The sequence below is a fragment of the Pyrus communis genome, chromosome 10 (genome assembly GCF_041283825.1).
Source record: "Pyrus communis isolate YQ-2024b chromosome 10, ASM4128382v1, whole genome shotgun sequence".
In the NCBI taxonomy this organism is placed as follows: Eukaryota; Viridiplantae; Streptophyta; class Magnoliopsida; order Rosales; family Rosaceae; genus Pyrus; species Pyrus communis.
This window is the reverse complement of record NC_142574.1, coordinates 1731998-1750301: the sequence shown is the minus strand read 5'-3', so window position 1 is coordinate 1750301 and position 18304 is coordinate 1731998. Positions and strand designations below refer to the sequence as shown.

General features: G+C 39.1%; 2 protein-coding genes and 1 long non-coding RNA gene across 3 annotated transcripts; 1 reads left to right on the top strand and 2 right to left on the bottom strand.

Annotated features, from left to right (window-relative positions):
* LOC137729529 (transcription factor VIP1-like) lies at positions 1-4201 on the top strand. Its single transcript, XM_068468503.2, has 4 exons — positions 1-809; positions 1154-1286; positions 3400-3484; positions 3581-4201. Exons 1-4 carry the CDS (start codon positions 229-231, stop codon positions 3802-3804), a joined length of 1023 nt encoding a protein of 340 aa, XP_068324604.1. The 5' UTR covers positions 1-228; the 3' UTR covers positions 3805-4201.
* A 3466-nt stretch (positions 4202-7667) lies between these two features.
* Positions 7668-10025, bottom strand: LOC137727260 (uncharacterized). Its single transcript, XR_011067776.2, has 4 exons — positions 9786-10025; positions 9623-9694; positions 8950-9000; positions 7668-8063 (listed from the first exon to the last, which is right to left on the bottom strand). It is a non-coding gene; the product is annotated as an uncharacterized LOC137727260 (long non-coding RNA).
* A 1364-nt stretch (positions 10026-11389) lies between these two features.
* Positions 11390-14267, bottom strand: LOC137728791 (serine decarboxylase). Its single transcript, XM_068467556.2, has 5 exons — positions 13526-14267; positions 13197-13428; positions 12878-13071; positions 12630-12766; positions 11390-12152 (listed from the first exon to the last, which is right to left on the bottom strand). Exons 1-5 carry the CDS (start codon positions 13836-13838, stop codon positions 11589-11591), a joined length of 1440 nt encoding a protein of 479 aa, XP_068323657.1. The 5' UTR covers positions 13839-14267; the 3' UTR covers positions 11390-11588.
* Between the last annotated feature and the right edge of the window lie 4037 nt (positions 14268-18304).

The window sequence follows — 18304 nt, the reverse complement described above, 5'->3', positions numbered from 1 at the left end:
CACTCACGGCTCAGCAGCTGCTTCTTCAAGTCATACCTGCTTACCCAGTTCCCAAGACCAAAACCAAAAGCACTTCTCTCTCTCTCCCCGTTGCTTTCGACAACCTAAACTCTTGTCAATAAACATTAATCACCTGACCACCAGGCGTCACCACTATCAATCACCGCCCTCCACAGCCACTCACCACCACCAACGGAACAAAAAAAAAACAGACGGAAAGACAAAAAAATGGATTCCAACAACGTCAACAACAACTTCGGCGCTGCTGCCGGACCCTTCCCGGCATTCAATGACATGGAGCAGATGTCGGAGACCCCTCAGCGCGGGTCCCACCACCGCCGGGCTCACTCCGACACATCCTTCCGCACCCCCAACTTCGACGACCTCCTCCTCTTCGACCCTTCCGACCTCGACCTCTCCTGCCTCGCCTCCCCCAACCTCCCGCCACGTGGCAGCGACAGCGACAACATCGCCATGTTTCTCGAGTCCGACGACTCCTCGGGGGGCCAACCACCCAACCCCTTCTCCTCCACCCCCAAGCCCACCGCTTCCTCCGGCTCCACGGCCACCGCTGCCCACCTCCGGAGCCTCTCCGTCGATTCTGACTTTTTCGACGGCCTGGGCCTGGGGGATTCCGGCAGGGAAGTGACTGGGGGGCAGAGGTCTCGATCCCACAGGCACAGCATCTCGATGGACGGCTCGTCTATCGAGGCGGACTCGTCGGTGATCACCCTGAACGGCTTCAAGAAGTCCATAGCTCCTGAGAGACTTGCTGAGCTCTCTCTGACTGACCCTAAGAGAGCTAAAAGGTTGCTCCTTTTCTTCGCTACTGGTGTTATTTTTTGCAGGTTTTTTCTTCTGCAAATTTCGATCAAATTGTTTGCAATCGAATTAATGTAATTAAACTGAGGGGAATTACATCTTATTTGATATGGAAAATGGGATTTTTTTGCTTAAGTTTTGTGAATTATTTTGGTCTCTCTTAGTCTTAACATAGTTTTGTGGTTGAAGTTTGTGTTAGGAAAGAAAGATTTGCGTTTTTTTATTTGTTTTTTGTGCGTGTTTTTATATTTTGGGTTATCTTTGTGGATATTATTTGATTGAATGAGAAATTGAGGGTTGTTTTTTAATTTTTAATTTTGTGGTTTTGTAGGATTTTAGCTAATAGGCAATCCGCTGCGAGGTCGAAGGAGAGGAAGGTGAAGTATGCGAATGAGCTGGAGAGGAAGGTGCAGACTCTTCAGACCGAGGCGACCACGCTCTCCGCCCAGGTCACCCTTTTACAGGTATATTACCTAAGACCTTGACTTTTGTAGCTTTGTAGAATTAGAAGTATCATTTGGGCTAGATTTTTTGGTATTACATGCTAAACCAATGGAACCCGCAACTTGGCTTGTTAGGACGTTTCATGCATTTTCATTACAAATATGGTATTCTCTGCTTTGTGAGGATCGTCATGAAGTTATTTGTTTATTGATGTGCGTGGTTTGGTTTGAAAATTTTTGCCGTGATTTTTTAATGATCCAGGATAGGAAAATGTGCCGTTATTGTGTTTAGAATGTACTTTATTTAAGTGATAGTTTAACTTTGATTACGATCCTTATTTTGGTATGATTTTGAACTTCCATTAACAACCCAAGAAGGAAACGTACACTTACACAGTACACAACAATAATGTGTGTTGTTCGAGTTTCAGTGGTGATAATTCGCTTTTGTAAATCTACGTCGTTGCATGTTTCTGTGTAGTTATCTTTCCAAAATAAACCCTAAGTTTGACATGCTTAATCCTAACATGCAAAGTAACGTGGTTTTAATCATATGTTCATGGTATGAAGAATCATCTACAAAAACCATCGTTACATGCTAACTATTTGCGTAAGGCATTGCTGCGGTTTTCAATCTTTTTTGGGTTCTATCTCTTTTTGGGTGTCTGCATCTGATTACATTATATTTTGGTGTATCCAAAACAGATCCGGCTACATATTTAGAAGGATGTAAATGGGGACACATTGTTAAGGGGGAAAAGGTGTTATAACCTACAACAAATACTGTACTTTAAAGTTTAAACCAGGATTCACTTTCTTGTTGAAGGTCGTTAAACATTTGGAGTGTGTATTTACCGTAAACCCGAGTTCTTGTGGTACATTAATCGAGTTGGGAATAAGTGCATTGGCCACTTTCTCCGTATGTCTTTTTGACTAGTGAGCTCTATGCAAGTCATATCCAGACCCAGCAGGCCTCTATATTAGACGATGCAGGCTTCCTTGGTAGTAGGTTTCTTAAATGATTCAAGCTTTAATATTAGAAAGTAGGTTCCAGGAACTTCAGAAACTTTGACGCCAATGACATGCTACTGAACCATGAATGCAGTAATAGATGCATACTAGTCAAGGAGAATTGAAGAGTCAAAAGTTACAATCAAATTTGAGCCCTCGTAGATGTCATTGTATGTTTTTCTTAATTTGTTTGATTAGGAAAAAAAACCAAACAAGTTTGCTGAGGGTCATTGTCTGATTTTGGACTCTTGCTTTTTGGCAGAGTTTAAAACCAAGATGTTTCTAAAGGGACTTTGTTGTGTGACCCTAGTTTTAACTTAATAGTATATGTCCTTGCAACACACAGTAAGTTTGTATAGCACATAGTTCAGGGAATTCAGATGTCTCAGTTTAGGATTTTAGTCGGAGAATCAGATCTGATAACAATGTAATTTTTTTTTTCTTTTCCCTAATATAGACGAAGGTTTTTAGTTTAACACTTCACATTATAATGGCATCCTTATCGGTCTATTTAGCAGTGAGAAAGGTTACTAACCAAGATGCCCAAATTCGACATTTTCTCGAATTATATATTCTTCAACAAATTACGCATTGTCACCATAGTTCCTGAAGGCGCAGTAATTGATATGCATGTTTCTGCAGTTGTCTAAATGATGGAATGTGTATCTGTTATTGCTTAATTTTCCATTGTATAAAAGCTGGTACATCTTACGTTTTACATTGTCTCTACTATTTACATGTGCTGTATTCTTTTGTTACGGAAACTATTTATATCGACTTTGCAAACATTTCGGATGTGCCACATGACTGCATATTTCATGTCTCTGCCCTTTAGTAATTGGTTGGTTATTAAGGTTAGGTATTCAATGTTTCTAAAAATAGCCTCTTATTATATCCTACTTCCATCCCTTGTCAATTTTGTAAATAGTCATAACTGATTTAATTTCTTCACGAGCTTTAGTAGTTTGCCGCTACAACCTTAAAACCACAGTTTATCATGTTGTGTATGTTGGTTGAATGTTGGAGTCGCCACAAAACTTAACTAGAAAGACAAATAAAGCAAAGGTTACAATCACAATGCAAAACATTCTCGTCATGCTTATACAACTTATCTATGGTGCAGAGAGACACTACTGTCATAACCGCTGAGAATAAGGAGCTCAAACTTCGCCTACAGGCTCTGGAGCAACAATCACAGCTTAGAGATGGTATGAGTTTATTTTCATACGTTTGTGCTAAATTATAACCGTCTGTTCTTTTAAAATTATGTTATAGTTGCCATTTGCTTTATTTTACGCCTACAGCCTTGAGTGAGAAACTTAAGGAGGAAGCGCAGCGGCTTAAGATTGAAGCCAACCAAATCCTACCCGGGGCTGGGAATGGAAACCCTTTCTACGGAGGGCTCCCCCCTCAGTATGGTCAGACCCAGCTCCACCAGAACCAGACCCAGCACCGGCAGCATCACAACCAGGGCGTCGCCAGTGGGCAGGCTCACCCGAGCTACATGGACTTCAACGGGAGGGCATAGAAGCTCTCCAAGAAGTCATTAACCACAGTTTAGGTATTTCATAATGTTTTTCGAATTAGAGGAGGGTAGTGAATCTCATCAGATAGCTTCATGTACATACTACATACATACAGATCATGTATATGTATGTGGTACGGGACTAAAGGCTGTGAAGATTGCTGCGCACACCAGTACACACAGAACCCCACAGTTCCCTGTATCAGTTAATTTAAAACTATTCTAGCAGATTAGAATATCATTTTCGAGTCCAAATCTTACCGGTGCACCTATTTACCGTCGTTGTGCTTGTCGAACAGCAACCTCTAGGGTTTGAACGGTTGGCTATGCAGCTGTCGTAACATCAAATATTGTGTTGGCCCCTTTTGCTAAGGAATGTCAATCTGTCTTCTTTCTGTCATGATTGATTCGGAAATTGTTGTTTAATGGTTTTGTTTTCTTCTCTCTTCTTTGGGTTTACATTTCCAATTTTCAAGCTTGTCACTTCTAGAAGCGCTTACAAGTGGCGACTCTTATCTCATTTTGTCGCCCCTTGAGAATAAATTTCCCATACATGCGTGGAACCGCATTATGACGTATAATTTGTTTCGATACTGCCACTGTCATATGCCGGGTCGGGATGGAACCAAAACACCTTGTGTATGGAGCGATTCTTCTCTTAGCCCGGTCGGACTGCGTCCAAAAGTGGCGGTGGGATCGAAGGGTGGGGCGGATGGGCCATAAGTGCAGGGAGGGTTTTGGGTTTGGTTGTATTGCTGATGGAGTCTTGGCGGCCGGTGATGAAATTGGGGTTCCACTTAAAACCAATTGGCAATATAGGGAGTAGCCAAGACCATATAAGTACATAGAAAACTTGTCCCCTCATCGATGTGGGACAACTCTCAACAGCCGAACCTGAGAATATGTTCTACGTACGATCGATGCATTTTTGCTTACTACCCTCATGTGATGATAGTGCTCACTACCCTATTTATTATCACTTAATGAGTATAGTGAGATTTGTGTCTATTCACTACACAGATCTCGAAATGATATAAATCTCAAAATTTAAACTCGTTTAACAGTGATAAATAGGATGATGATTATCACTATCACTTGAGTGGAGTCTGAAAACTTAGATTTGTTGTGTCACAAGAAGGATAATAATTGGCGTGTCTTGTCAATGAATGAAATTATTTGTGTTAGTTGATGACTAAAGAATCATTTGAGTCATTATAATGTGTATTAAGTCCATTATATTAAGAAATATCACATGCAAGTTAGGTGCGCATGACATGTTCAACCCTTCTTCCATTGGATAGGACCTATTTTATATTTCATTAACATAAATCCAATTATATAATTAAGTATGTTGTATTATGTACACATACTACTGGACAAGAAAACAATTATTATAACAAAAATCAAAGATAGAATAGTGTGTTATATCATATATATATAGTAGTAGCTTATGTTCCTTTCTAACTGAGTTCTAGGTTTGACTTCTCCTTTTAAAATATTGTTTGTACAAAGTAAAATAAAATAAGAAGTCATTGGTAAATTATCCTAGTGATTAGGGTATTTCTACTCAACTTACTGTATTTTGAGTCTAAACCCACTATCCTATCTTTAATGTAGATAGAATCTCGCTTGTATAAAAAAAATATTGCACAATATATAGACACATTTAGTGGCGAATTTATGATTTGAACTTCGAGGGGTTTAAATAGTAAAGGTCCATGATTTTTAAATAGAAACATACAAAGTTCAGGTTTTATCCATGGAGGTAGTTCAACGAACACTTGGTAAGCTTATTGTCGTTTGCCGAATCATGATGTGCATATGTTAACGTTTGCTAAAGCAATATGATGAGTGCTATCGAGAGCATTTATCGAGTGTTGTCAAAGAAACTTGTCGAATGCATCCGAAATATGTCTACTAGGCATTACATTAAACAGTTGATGGGTACAAAAGAAATTTGTACCAAATATTCAGAGAATCACTGGAGGACTTTCACATGTTTGTTTCTTGATTTCCGAGTAGTCTTGGAACTACCTTGATCCCAATACAAATCCGCTCTTGGACACAGTAAAACTTCTATAAATGAATACTCTAGAGACTAAGAAAAATATCAGTTTAGAGAGATTATTACATCAATGAATCAATACTTTATTTGTTTATCGATATATGAATTCTTAATTTAAAAAGAATTTATTGTTTTGTTTATTTCTTATAATTATGGTTTGATATTAATTATTGTACATTTGCGATTATATAGATTTCTATTAGATTGTATTTAGGATATTAGAAGATCTAATCATTCAAGTTTACTATAAATAAAGGCACTAGCCATGAGGAATAATACATAAAATTCCTCAAGCTCTCCTCTATCCCTGTCTGCCGCTATCTTTCTCAATAAAATAGGTCACACCACTCTCTCTCCCTTCAGTAAAATAGGTCGCACCACGTTATTAACACGCTCATGACACATGCTAAGGAACTTAAGGTTATTTTGCTACAAACCCATTCACAAGACTCACCATCCGCAATCCAAGTTCTTCTACAACTCAATCTAAACATCGATATTTTTTTTTTCAGTCCAGTTGCATGAAACATTCACAATTGAGTATGAACCCTAATTTTCGTTTACAAAATTATATATCTACTAAATTATTATTCGCATTTGTATTATTATATTGCTGTAATAATTGTGGTGAACTGAATCTGTGTGAATAAGCAAAGAAAAAAGAAGAAAATGAATTATATAAAACCATAATCGCATGATTAGCGACCTGCAGACGCCCCGAGCCACGGCCTGAAGCCATGTGAGCCACCAAGCCGAACATATGTCCAAACCCAGCAGAAATCAACAGAACATCATTTTGATGTCGTCCCTTCTTCGTCGATCTCTTCGTCTACTTCGGTCTGCGACTACCTGAAGTCGTCCAAGGACGCATTGTAGCCACCTCGACGATTTGCAGTCGTCCCCAATGACAACTACGTCGTATTTGAAGATGAAACCCGATATTATAGTCGAAATCTTGATGAGTTTTGTGAGATTCTAGTGAAATCTCGTTGATTTTGAATCCCTCTATCGCAACCCATGCATTGAATGAGATGCATGGGATCTCGAGATACCTTAGACGATTCGAGATCCTCTCTTTAAGCTCTAACAAGACGTATTTCTAGCATTCAATAAGAGCCCTTGTGAAGACGGAATGTATTCAAAGTTGAGAGAATCCTAATAGGAAATCTAGAAGAAGATCCTTTCATATTAGGTTAGTGATTACTTGGATGCAAATACCAATTCCCATGACAATAGGAGTTCTCAAAATTCTCTATTAATTAGAATATGGTCATAGATACGTTTTTTGAGGGGCAAGTAGGTCATTCTCTATACAAGCGGACCTTATCTATTGTTTCGGTGCTTATTAGATTGACTTGTTTCGATAATACATTTAGTAATCAGACCATGTAGGTTATTAGAAAAGTATTGATCTAATCGTGTAAGGCTGAGGGTCTAGAATTTGATCTAGGCTAGCCTTTCTAAAGCTCTGCTAATCCCTCTAAGGTCGATCTTCGCAGCTTCCCCCTTGGTCCGATTATCTGAAAATCCTGTTCCCACACAATTTACTAATTACAACCTCACGTAAGCATATAAATACTCTAACTGTGAATAGTCATTATAACTTATAATAATATCTTTAGACTTATAATATGCTTTTGGTAAGAGCATCCACAATGAGGGCTCTATCCTCCTTGAGGCTATTATATTTGAAGCCCTAATAAGAAATTTCATCTCCAATTATCTGTAAAATGGAACTACATCCACCACATGGGCTAGCAACTTCCTTTCTTGGGTAGCAAAAGTTAGGGCAATAATAAAATTTAGTGTGTAATCATATTATTTCATAAATAAATAAAGAGAATTGTTATTAGCACTCCTAAAATCTCATTTGGCACTCCAAACTTTTTATAACTAGAAAGAAAAATACACTTGTTGACACACTTCAACATCGATATCCCCAAATACCAGGATGGGCATGTGTTGGCCGATACTCGAGGGTGACGAAGCCATTTTAAACATGCATACAATAAGATAGGTAATTAGAAAGAAATATGTCGATGCGAAAATATGTTCAGAGCATACAACTAATCAAGGAATATATGAAAGAATTAAAATAAAACATATGAATAAAGGAGTGGATCCTACGCTGAAAAGACTCGTAGATACCTACGTAAAGGTGCCCTGACGCTGGAATTGAATACCTCGATTCAAACTCCTGAAGGGGGCGCAAAACAAAAAAGTGAGTAGACCAAAGTTTATAATAATAATACTAATAATAAGAAAACCGTTTTATTTAAGAACATACTAACTCCCTGTTTTGAAAACATATAATACTACATATAGTAAATTTTTTGAAAACTCTAGGATGCCATGAAATCATTCGTAAAAACAAGTACGAGAAAAACAATGCTTAAAAATGGTGCTATCGTCGCCCAAAGGCAAATCCATAAATCTCATCAATACTGTACTCTCGAGGGGTATCATAGTCGCCCAAAGGTAGTACTTGTCCATCACCCGAAGGTGAAGTTGTACGACACTGGGTCACGCTAGTGAAGAAACATGGTAGGCCCCATCACCCGAATGTGAAATTGTACAACTCTGGGTTACGCCAGAGAAGAAATATATTTATATGTAGCATAACACAATGACACTAGCCGTGGCTAGTGTAGCTGTCCAACACTGGTTCGCCAATAAAGCTAGGGGTATAACATAACTATCATCAATTGTGTCCTATGGCCATAGACTACATACATGTGTTGTGTGTATGTGCCATATGATAACCCACTAGATAATCACTGAAAACATATCTCAAAAACTCATGCCAAAACACCAGAGCTCAAAAGCTAAAAACCTCATCAAATAAATCCATGCTAATTCATATTAGTAAATCCACCGAATTTTACATATGAATCCAATAATTCATAATCTTTAGTAGAATGTAAATTCAATAAATCATAAATATTTCATAAGGTAATTTAAATAAATCATAAATTCTCTGCAAACCAAAAATATGGAAATCCGTAAAACATACTTTAAAACATGGTGATATGCATGCAATCCTAAGATTTATAAAATATTCATTTGAGAAGGAGTCCACTCACAGTTATTCCGCTATCGAGACGTCGCTCGAATGAGGAAGGATACCAATGCACCTAACCACAATTAGAGACCAATTAATAAAACTCTACCAGAACGATAGAATTTAGAAAAACGGACAGCGAATTTGGATTCGACACATCGAAAAACTTAAGGAGGGACATCAAGTTCCTCCATGCGCGCCACAGGGTGGCGACTCGAAAAGCCATCCGCCGAGATGGGTCACTAGAAGTTGGTTGGAAAAGTCACCGACGCCATCGTGAACATCGGCGAAGGCGCGTGTACTCCACTTGCTAGCCAGGGCAGCGGCCACGAACTGCCCACGCCCTGACCATGAAACTGGGTATCAGACTCTGGTCGGGTCAGATTTGGGTCGAATCTGGGTTATGGGTCTGATAGGTTGGACCAGGTTGGGGTTATTAAGCCAAGGCTTTGGGCCGGGTAATAGGTTGGATTTTGGGTTGGATAACAGATTGGACTTGGGCCAGGATTTGAGTTACAAGTTGGGTCAACCCAATTGGGCTCACGGGTCATCGGACCCAACGAAGGAGAAAACTGGAATTTAAAGATTTTGGCCAGGAAACTTCCCCAGCTCCGTTTTGGGGTCAAATCTCCACCATTTCCAATGATTAAAAATAAAACAAAGTGAAGCTAAGGAAGAGGAGAACAAGGATTTACCAACTTGAGGGCTAACCGTGGTTGGAACTGGCCAGAAATTAGCTTGTAAGCCGGCGAGTTTCGCTGGAAAAACTGGGGATAGAAAAGCATCCACGGACAAGGTTAAAACCTTCGATTTTAAACTAAAAAAATCACCCAAACAACCTAAACACATCGAACTCACCTCTGTTTCGTCGGATTCCAAGTTGAGTTGCCGAAGAAATGCGTATTACTACAAAGTTGATAGGGACGAGATGGAGGATATGGAGTGATGCTCTGGGGTGAAGTTGGCCTCTTGAGGCTTGATGGTCTCGGATTGGTTTGAGAAAAGAGAATGAGTGAGCTGAGAGAAAAGTGTCGAGCTAGGTGGGAGAGAGAGAGAGAGAGAGGGAGAGAGGGAGAGGAGTGTTCTCGAGAGATGTCACGGGAGTGGAAAAAAAAAAGAACTATGGCCGAGTTGAGGTCGGTCCCACACGTCAAAGCATGAACATCAACGAAAAAGAATAAACCATTTCGTCAATAGGGGTAATTTCATAAACTTACACATAATTTTTAATACAGATTGTTACACTTGTGAGGAGTGTAGAATGAGACTTGTTAAATATTTGGATGAACACTCATTATATACTTGTTAGCCATGTTTTCAGTATGTTTTAATATATGTCATTTTATTTGAAATTCATGTTCCTAATACAATTATGTACTTTTTTAAGTATAAGTATGCATTCATTTATGTTATTTAATAAATTTAATTCAAATTAAAAAAAAACTGCATGGGCCCGTCTAGACGTCTAGACGTTAGGACCCTGCTCGACGCCCTATTAGCGCTTTTTAGAACCTTGGTTCCTACATTTCAAATCTTTTCCTTTTGGGTATGGTTTAAATGTAAAGACTAAAAAGAAAAAGCATGTAATGCACAACACAATCCGCGTATGTTATATTATGTTAGAATGTGAGCATACAATCCACGTAAACAATACATTAAGTAATGTGTAAGCACATTAGGCGCCATTGGGCGCAACACTTGGACAATCTGATATTACATAAAAATAGTAAATTAACCAGCTTCCGAAAACCTTACAAGATGTACAATATGTGATTTATTCTAAGTAATATTACCATTAATTATTCCATTCCAATGCCGATTCAGTGCATGCTTACTTACAATACATGAATTTGTATGGAATGGATATCATTTTCATTCATATTATTTTGCACATCTACTAAGAATCAATTAATGAACAAGTAAGCGGGCCTTGAATTGATTTTGGGTATGAAATACCTGATTGGGATCACCAAAGGGCGGGGTTGTTAACCCATACCCATTCATTCGAATCCTTTTAATTAAACACAAATAATATGGTTTGTAACTAAATCTGCAAAAGCCAGAGACCAAGCCATTCTTTCTAGAATACTGGTTCATGCGGTATCCTGCTAACAAACTTCACAATAAAATTGTAATGGCAAACATTTGAATGGGTTTTTTAGCCAAAATGGTCCTTGAGATTTTTCATAACTCATCACTTTGCTTCCTGATATTTGAAATCAATAAAAATGGTCTCTGAGTTTGTTCACCATCAATCATTTTGGTGTGTCACCCAATTAGCCCCAACAACCAGAGAAAGAACTGTAAACGCAAATGCCGATGGGACCTAAGTATTTGGTTTCTTACCTTAAGATTTGATGCTGTGAGATAATCCGCCAAACAAAAGTAACAAGGGAATGTAAAGGAAATGAAACCAGTTGGAGCCACCTTGAAGTTCTTTAACGGCCTTAAAAAAGTGGACATTTTCACAACAAAAGCAGTGTCCTGATACAGGAATTTTCATTTTCAAAAGCGTTCTAAGGCAAGAACAGAAATCCGACGAATCGATTAGCATTCTACGAGCCAAAGGGCGAAAACCCTTCGGAACAAAGCACTAGAATCTACGAGATCCAGAAGTTAAATCAAAACAACAATACAACAGCTCAGTGCGAAAACTTAAAATCACTTGTGCTGCCCGCAGGAACAATTCTCAGTTCCTACATCAGCAGCAATACATGGAGGCTGAACTTTCTCGTCGTACCAAGTTGAGCGTTTTTCAACTAGTTCACTCAAGAAATCGTCCAACTTTTCGATGTTGACACTCGGCATCACCACAACATGCGCAATATTTCCTTGGCACGCCAACTGCCACCTACGAACAAACTCTTCATCCTTAGGCCGCTCAAACACCACTGTGCTACTTAGCTCATTCAGCATGGCACTGATTCCAGCATCACGAAGGCGGCCCTTCAGGTAGTGAGCATTTCTAAGACACCTCTGGACCTCTTTTTGGAACCCCGAGTAACCTTTTTTGTTGAGCGTGTACCATAAGAAAATTGGAGCATGACCGTTCCGGCTTCCCATGATTGTGGCATCCCTCGAAGCTAGGTATTCTACATTCCTTGAAAGGGCATTAATGTGCTCCAGCCTTGTTATCTGAACACCACAAGGCATTGGACATCCAACAAACTTGTGACCAGAAACGCTGACACTCCCAATGGGCTTCTTGAACGAAACTTTTGGTGCCTGCCCATCACCAAGCATAGTGAGAAATGGGAAAGCATCGATCAATAACAGAAAAATATGCGCATATCGTAATTAGGACGCAAAACAAAATATTACTACAGCTATTTCAGACTAGCTTTTTAAATACAAGCGGACTCTAATCCATCATGAACTTATCAAAAGTTTCATCCTAGAAGTCACAAGATGATTCACTAAAAGTAGACTATGCTAATTAATTAATGCTATCCAATCAAAGATATCAGTGTCATTCAACTAGCCAAACATGAAAAGAGATTATAAACAATCAAGATCAACCAGAGCCAAATCAAAAGCATTCCCAACAAAATTGCAACGGGGAACAGCTTGGAACGCAAAAGATTATAAGCAACTTTGTACGAAACGCAAAACAGCTTGGAACCAAATGAATTAAAGGGAATAAGCATAAGAGACATGTTCCTAGTCACAACAACAAGAGTTGAAATGAGATGACAAACATACACGTTTGACAAAAGGCATCATAAGTCCAAATAATGCTCCGTCGCAGTGAATGTAGAAACGATCTTGCTTGTATCCACATTCTTCAAGGGTCTGTATGACGAGATCCAGGTCGTCAACAGCTCCTTTGACAGTTGTTCCTGCAATTCAAGCAATTCAGTAAACCAACCGACCAATCGGAGTACAGAGGTGCACATAATATACAGCTGAGTTCAATTTGTGTCGATGCGTGTCTCAAATCTTACACATACCAATATTAACGTTGATGATGGCGGGTTTATCCTGGTGAGCAAGAAGTTTAGTTTTAAAATCCGCACAATCAATCTCACCAGAGATCAGACAATCAATCTTTTCGCATTCCATTCTATACATTCTGGCAGCTTTAAATATCGAATAATGCGATTCTCGAGAAGCATACAGAATCCCATCTGGAAATACTTCTCTCCTGCAAGAATTCAATTGCATCATACATCACATCCAATTGTTTTAGCTCCGTCATTACTCATTAGCATATGTGCTGATAAATTAAGAGCAGATTCACACAAACAATTAATCAAACACTTAACATACCCAACTAAGACTCCGTGAAGATTGCCTTCCGTGCCGCAATTGGTGATGTATCCCCAATACTCATTCTTCTCAATCTCCCACAACCGAGCAAACCAATCGAGAACACCGACCTCGAACTGCCTTGAATGGACACCGTAGTTGCTCTCGATAAACGGATCGCCCAAATTGTTGATGGAGAAATGCTGAAGCTGCGTCAGAGCACCATAGTCGAAGTCCAAATTGTACGGATAACCTGCATTTCCAATTCCAATCAAAACCCACAATTCAGATTCAATATTTTTGCTTCGATTCCAAATTTCAATCGAAAAAACGCACAAAAAAAAGCTTACCCAGATGGTGCTTGGTCCTCTCGATAAGGGTTTTGCGGTAGCGCGCGAGGACACTGGCCATGTACGCCTCCTTATCGCCAGTGAAATCGTCGTTGGATTCGGGCTCCGTCACGGCGAGGCACGTGGTGTGCACGTTCCGGCCGAGAACCATCTGTTTCTCCCGACTACCTTTGTGGTCTTCGGCCAATTTTCCGAGGAGATCGCAGTCGTCGGTGCTGGTTACAACCGGAGGCAAAGGCTCCGCAACCACAGCCGTGGGATCGAAATCATCGGATAGCATCTCCACCGCCACAGCTCCGTTCTCATGATCCATGAATTTTGTAATGTTGAAAGATCGAACGGTCGAGAGTTGGCCGAGCTGCAACACAAAGGAGGAGGCGGAAGGAGAGTTCAGAGAAAGAGAGGAGAAAGCGTTGGTTTCTATTTATAGTATTATTTTTCTGAATTTCTGGCGGTTCTGGTTTTGCAATAAATATCGACGAGATTTAGAGAATTTTGTCGTCTGAATTTTTGCCACGTATGAAATAATCAGTCTGCCTACTTTTATGTTTGCTTACTTATTAAGTTTCAGACCAAAAGAACAAAAATAGCGTGTGGAATACATCGTAAATCGGTCGATAGATATACAAGTGATGATGCTCTGATCAAATTTCACATGATAGTAACATGTATGTGGACCCAAAAAACCACCCCCAAAACCCAACCACCACCACCACCACCACCACCACCACCACCACCCCCCAAAAAAAACAAAAAAAACAAATGTTTATTAGGCCATCTCCAACCGATGATTGGTCAAAAGACTCGTTTTAGCTCTCTGGCCTTCTAAGATTCTTCAAGATATTAATATTTTAATGAACAGTACATGACCATACTTGCTTCTGTCTCCAACCGAGGGCCAAAGGGTAAGAGGACTTGTTTTAGCCCTATCACAAAAAACCACCTCCAACTGAGGGTCATAGGGACAAACATAATTTATTATTTAAAAACTACAACTTAAATGTTGTTTAAGTTTCATGTTGTTAAATATTTTTTTTAACAAATATGAAAATCTAGAAATGTTTTTAATAATTTGTTAAAAACTACAAATTTTGTAAAATAAAAGTTATAGGGAAAAAATAGAATTTAAAAAAAATGAAAAATAGAAGTTATAGAAAAAAATTCGTAAATAAAAAGTAATAATAAAACTGTAAAAAAAAATATTCAAATCAATCATCTCGGTTAAAATCGACAGGAATACAAACCGACAGTAATACATTTATACTAAATAATATGAATGTATTCCTGTCGGTTAAAACCGACACGATTGATTTGAATTCTGGCCAGCCCCGGGCTAGCTAGCTGGCTGCATGCAGCCAGCCCTTCAACCCTCTCCGATTCGGTGGGGCCCTCTCAGATTCCACAGCCCGCTGGCCTAGCTCTCGGTTGGAGACGGTTTTCGAGCTATTTTCAGCCCTCTAGACTCTTCGATTGAAGATGGCCTTAGGTTTCCCCTAGAGATGATTTAATCATCAAATTTTGTTTAGGCGCATGTCGATTTTTTTTTCAAATTTGTAAAGAACTGTCATTTTTTCTCTATAAATTTTAATTTAAATCATTATTTTTTTGGTTTCTTTAATTTTTATAATTGGTTAATGTCTTTTTAAAATTTTAATTTTATAACTGAAAAAAAGTTATTTTATTCTTAATGTAAACAATATATTGTTCCTTCTTCTTCTTCTCTTCAGCTAGTTCACTTTGGACACATTTTTTTTTGTGTGAATTTTTGGGTTTATGAGTGCTGTTGACCTTAAAAATTACAAAGCATACGTGGTGTGCATGCCAAGTAACTAATAAGCTACCTACGTCGTTCGGTTGAATGCGGGGCATGCCAACTCGTCGGCCGAGCTCAGCCAAGGAGTAAAATTTGTTGATGTTGCGTTGAACGCGTTGCTGACTTCTTTATCTTGCAACTGCGGCCAAGGAAGGAACAAATATCGGCCTTTGGATTCTCGAGCCTGAAGACAAGGCTGCTAGTTATGCGAAGTTCACAAATCGTCGGCGCCGGATTCGATTACAATGATTATATTCGTGAGAGTATAAGCACGTCGAATCGACACCAGACTGTACGGACACAAGTATTCAAAGGTGATGTATGTCTTGATGGTGAATGTGGTTCGGCCGTCAGAATCCTGAACTCTGAAACTCACTTATGAGTATTCAATCATAAAATCACTCGACGTTCAATGCGCCGAATGTCGTAACTCGTAACACCTTACTTCGCCGATAAGGCTAATAAGATAACCTCTGCCAATAAGGATTCGGAAACCCCTCTCGACCAAGACTTTGATAGGTAACCAGTCGGCCTCAACGCAGTGCTGTTTATCCAAACTGAAGGTGCTCCTCGGTCGGCTGATTCTACGGCAACAGTGCTGTTTATCCAAACTAAAGATGTGTCGGCGGGAAAAAGAAAATAAAAAAAAATCTAAAGAGGTTTGAGAGGTTTTGCACAGGGCAATTGTGTGTTGAATTGGAGGTCCCTTTTGTCGTTGCCACTGCCTCTATTTATAGATTTTGTAATGCTTAGCCACTGAAATAAAGTATTCCAGTTCCATTCTAACTCTCAGCGTCAGGATATTGTGATAAAGAACCTTTTTGATAATATCCCTCAAAGTCAAGATTTCTCGGGTCAATGTCGTGTGCTCCTTTCATCTTTGCAGAACACCAATCTAATCCAAATATTGGTTATAATATTTAAATATCGTGGATCTCTGTCATCCAAATTCCATGTACCAATGACATTCCAATTTGCACCATTATCTTGACTTCAACATTATCCCAAAACCATGCATCTTGACTATCCAAACCTCATCTTAATGCACCATCACCATGCTGCTCAATCTGATAATAGGAGTCCCAAGTCCAATTGAATTGTACTGCTTGCTCGGAAACTTACTTTGCATCTTATTATTCTGTATAAGAAAATATCAAGATAATTTATTAAACGATAATTATTATGATAAAAATCATAATATTATCTTTCAATAATAATAAAATTATCTTCACTTTTCATCTGACGGTTGAGAGCTATGCTCACTCAATGATCTTGATTGCACAGACCGATGGTGTAAATTTGGGTCCAAACAAGTGCATAGGCCAATTATAAAAGTTTGGTGGGATAATCGTTTAAAATTAAAATTCAAGAAAAAATTAGTTAATTATAAGAGTTCAAGAAGATAATTGACTAAAATTAAAGTTCAGATAAGAAATTAGCATCCGCTTACAAATTATTAGGAAATCAGATAATACCTCAATTTTTTTTTATATTGTTAATTAACAATTTAGAAATTGAGAATGATGAAGACTGGCTAAAATCCTCTTTGAATCTTAATTGTCCAGATCCTGCGAATCAATCAGCAAGTAGCAACCCCGCTGCAAACGGGGTCGTCTACTTCGTTCTCCCCCTTCCCAGCGGTCGCAGATCCATCCACTTGAGCGAATTTGGAATTGGGCATCGACTTGGCTCGATGGATCTTAATGCAGTACCGTTTATGAAGCAGCCGGGCATCGACTTGCCTCGATGGGCACAGATTAGACGACGACCTTCGCCAGAGAAGTAGCCGGGCATCACCGAGAGACATCGTCGACCACGTTTTGCAATATGGCCTCGAGGTTTACGGGCGAAAGGCTGCTGCTTCTTGTTGATTCCTGGCCACATGATCTTCTTGTGGACGGTCATAATTGGTTGATTTGCAGGATCCGAAAAGTTGAGATGAGGAGAGGATCTTAACTTTGCTATGATCAATCATATCTAGAAGTCGGTCCACCGACCACGTTCATTAAAAAAACGACGGCGTACTTACGGGAATCATATAGATAGGAATGGGCCCATTGTGGCAAAATGAATATTCAGCAAAATGATTGAATCACGTGGAACCACTTTTGAATGGATCCAGATCCTCTCCGGATCTAAGGATCTTGAGTCTAGGAATTAATTGGTCTGATCCGTTGAAATTTGATCCAACAGTTATAATTATTATAATTTTTAGTGAAATCTCTTATTTGTAGCATTTGGATCAAATTTTAACCGGCAAGATCAATTAATCCCTAAGCTTAAAATCCTTAGATCCAGAGGATCTGAATCCCTTTTAAATCTAGCTCTTTGTCGTAACAACTCTTGACTCCTCTCTTTTCATTTTTCCTTTTTAATATTTATTTATTGTAGATGTTACGAGTACCCAAGAGTCGAGAGTTGGAGATTTTTATATGTACGTGTGTGCGCAATTGCTTGTGGCCACGTTATCTACGGGGACCGTTGAATCCGAAATGAACGAGTGAAGGTCATGTGGGCGTGGGGGGCGGGCTCACCTCCACCACCATTCAGATAACAAACAAAAATGCATGACCTACTAACTTGGCTCATGTCTAGCATTAGCCTATGGTAAATATTAGATCCAAATTTGACAAATCAGCTTAATATTTGCCACGGTCAACACCCTGAAATACTATTCAAAGTTTGTTTAAATACTCTTTAGCAAACCCTAGATGAGAAGTTTGATGGAAATACTAGAATAAAATGAGTCCGAGTGTATGGAAAATTGTGTGTTGGAGAATAGGATCCTAATATCACCGATATATTTGTGATAAGATCTAACACCTAGTAATATGTGGCTTTTTTTTTCGTTGAAGCAAGCTATTTTTTCGACACGTCCTGAGCTCGCTTTTACTAGGCTCGAATTTGTCTCTTTAAGTTGGGCTTTCGAAAAGTTGTGTTAGCTCCGTATAATGACTTGACCAATT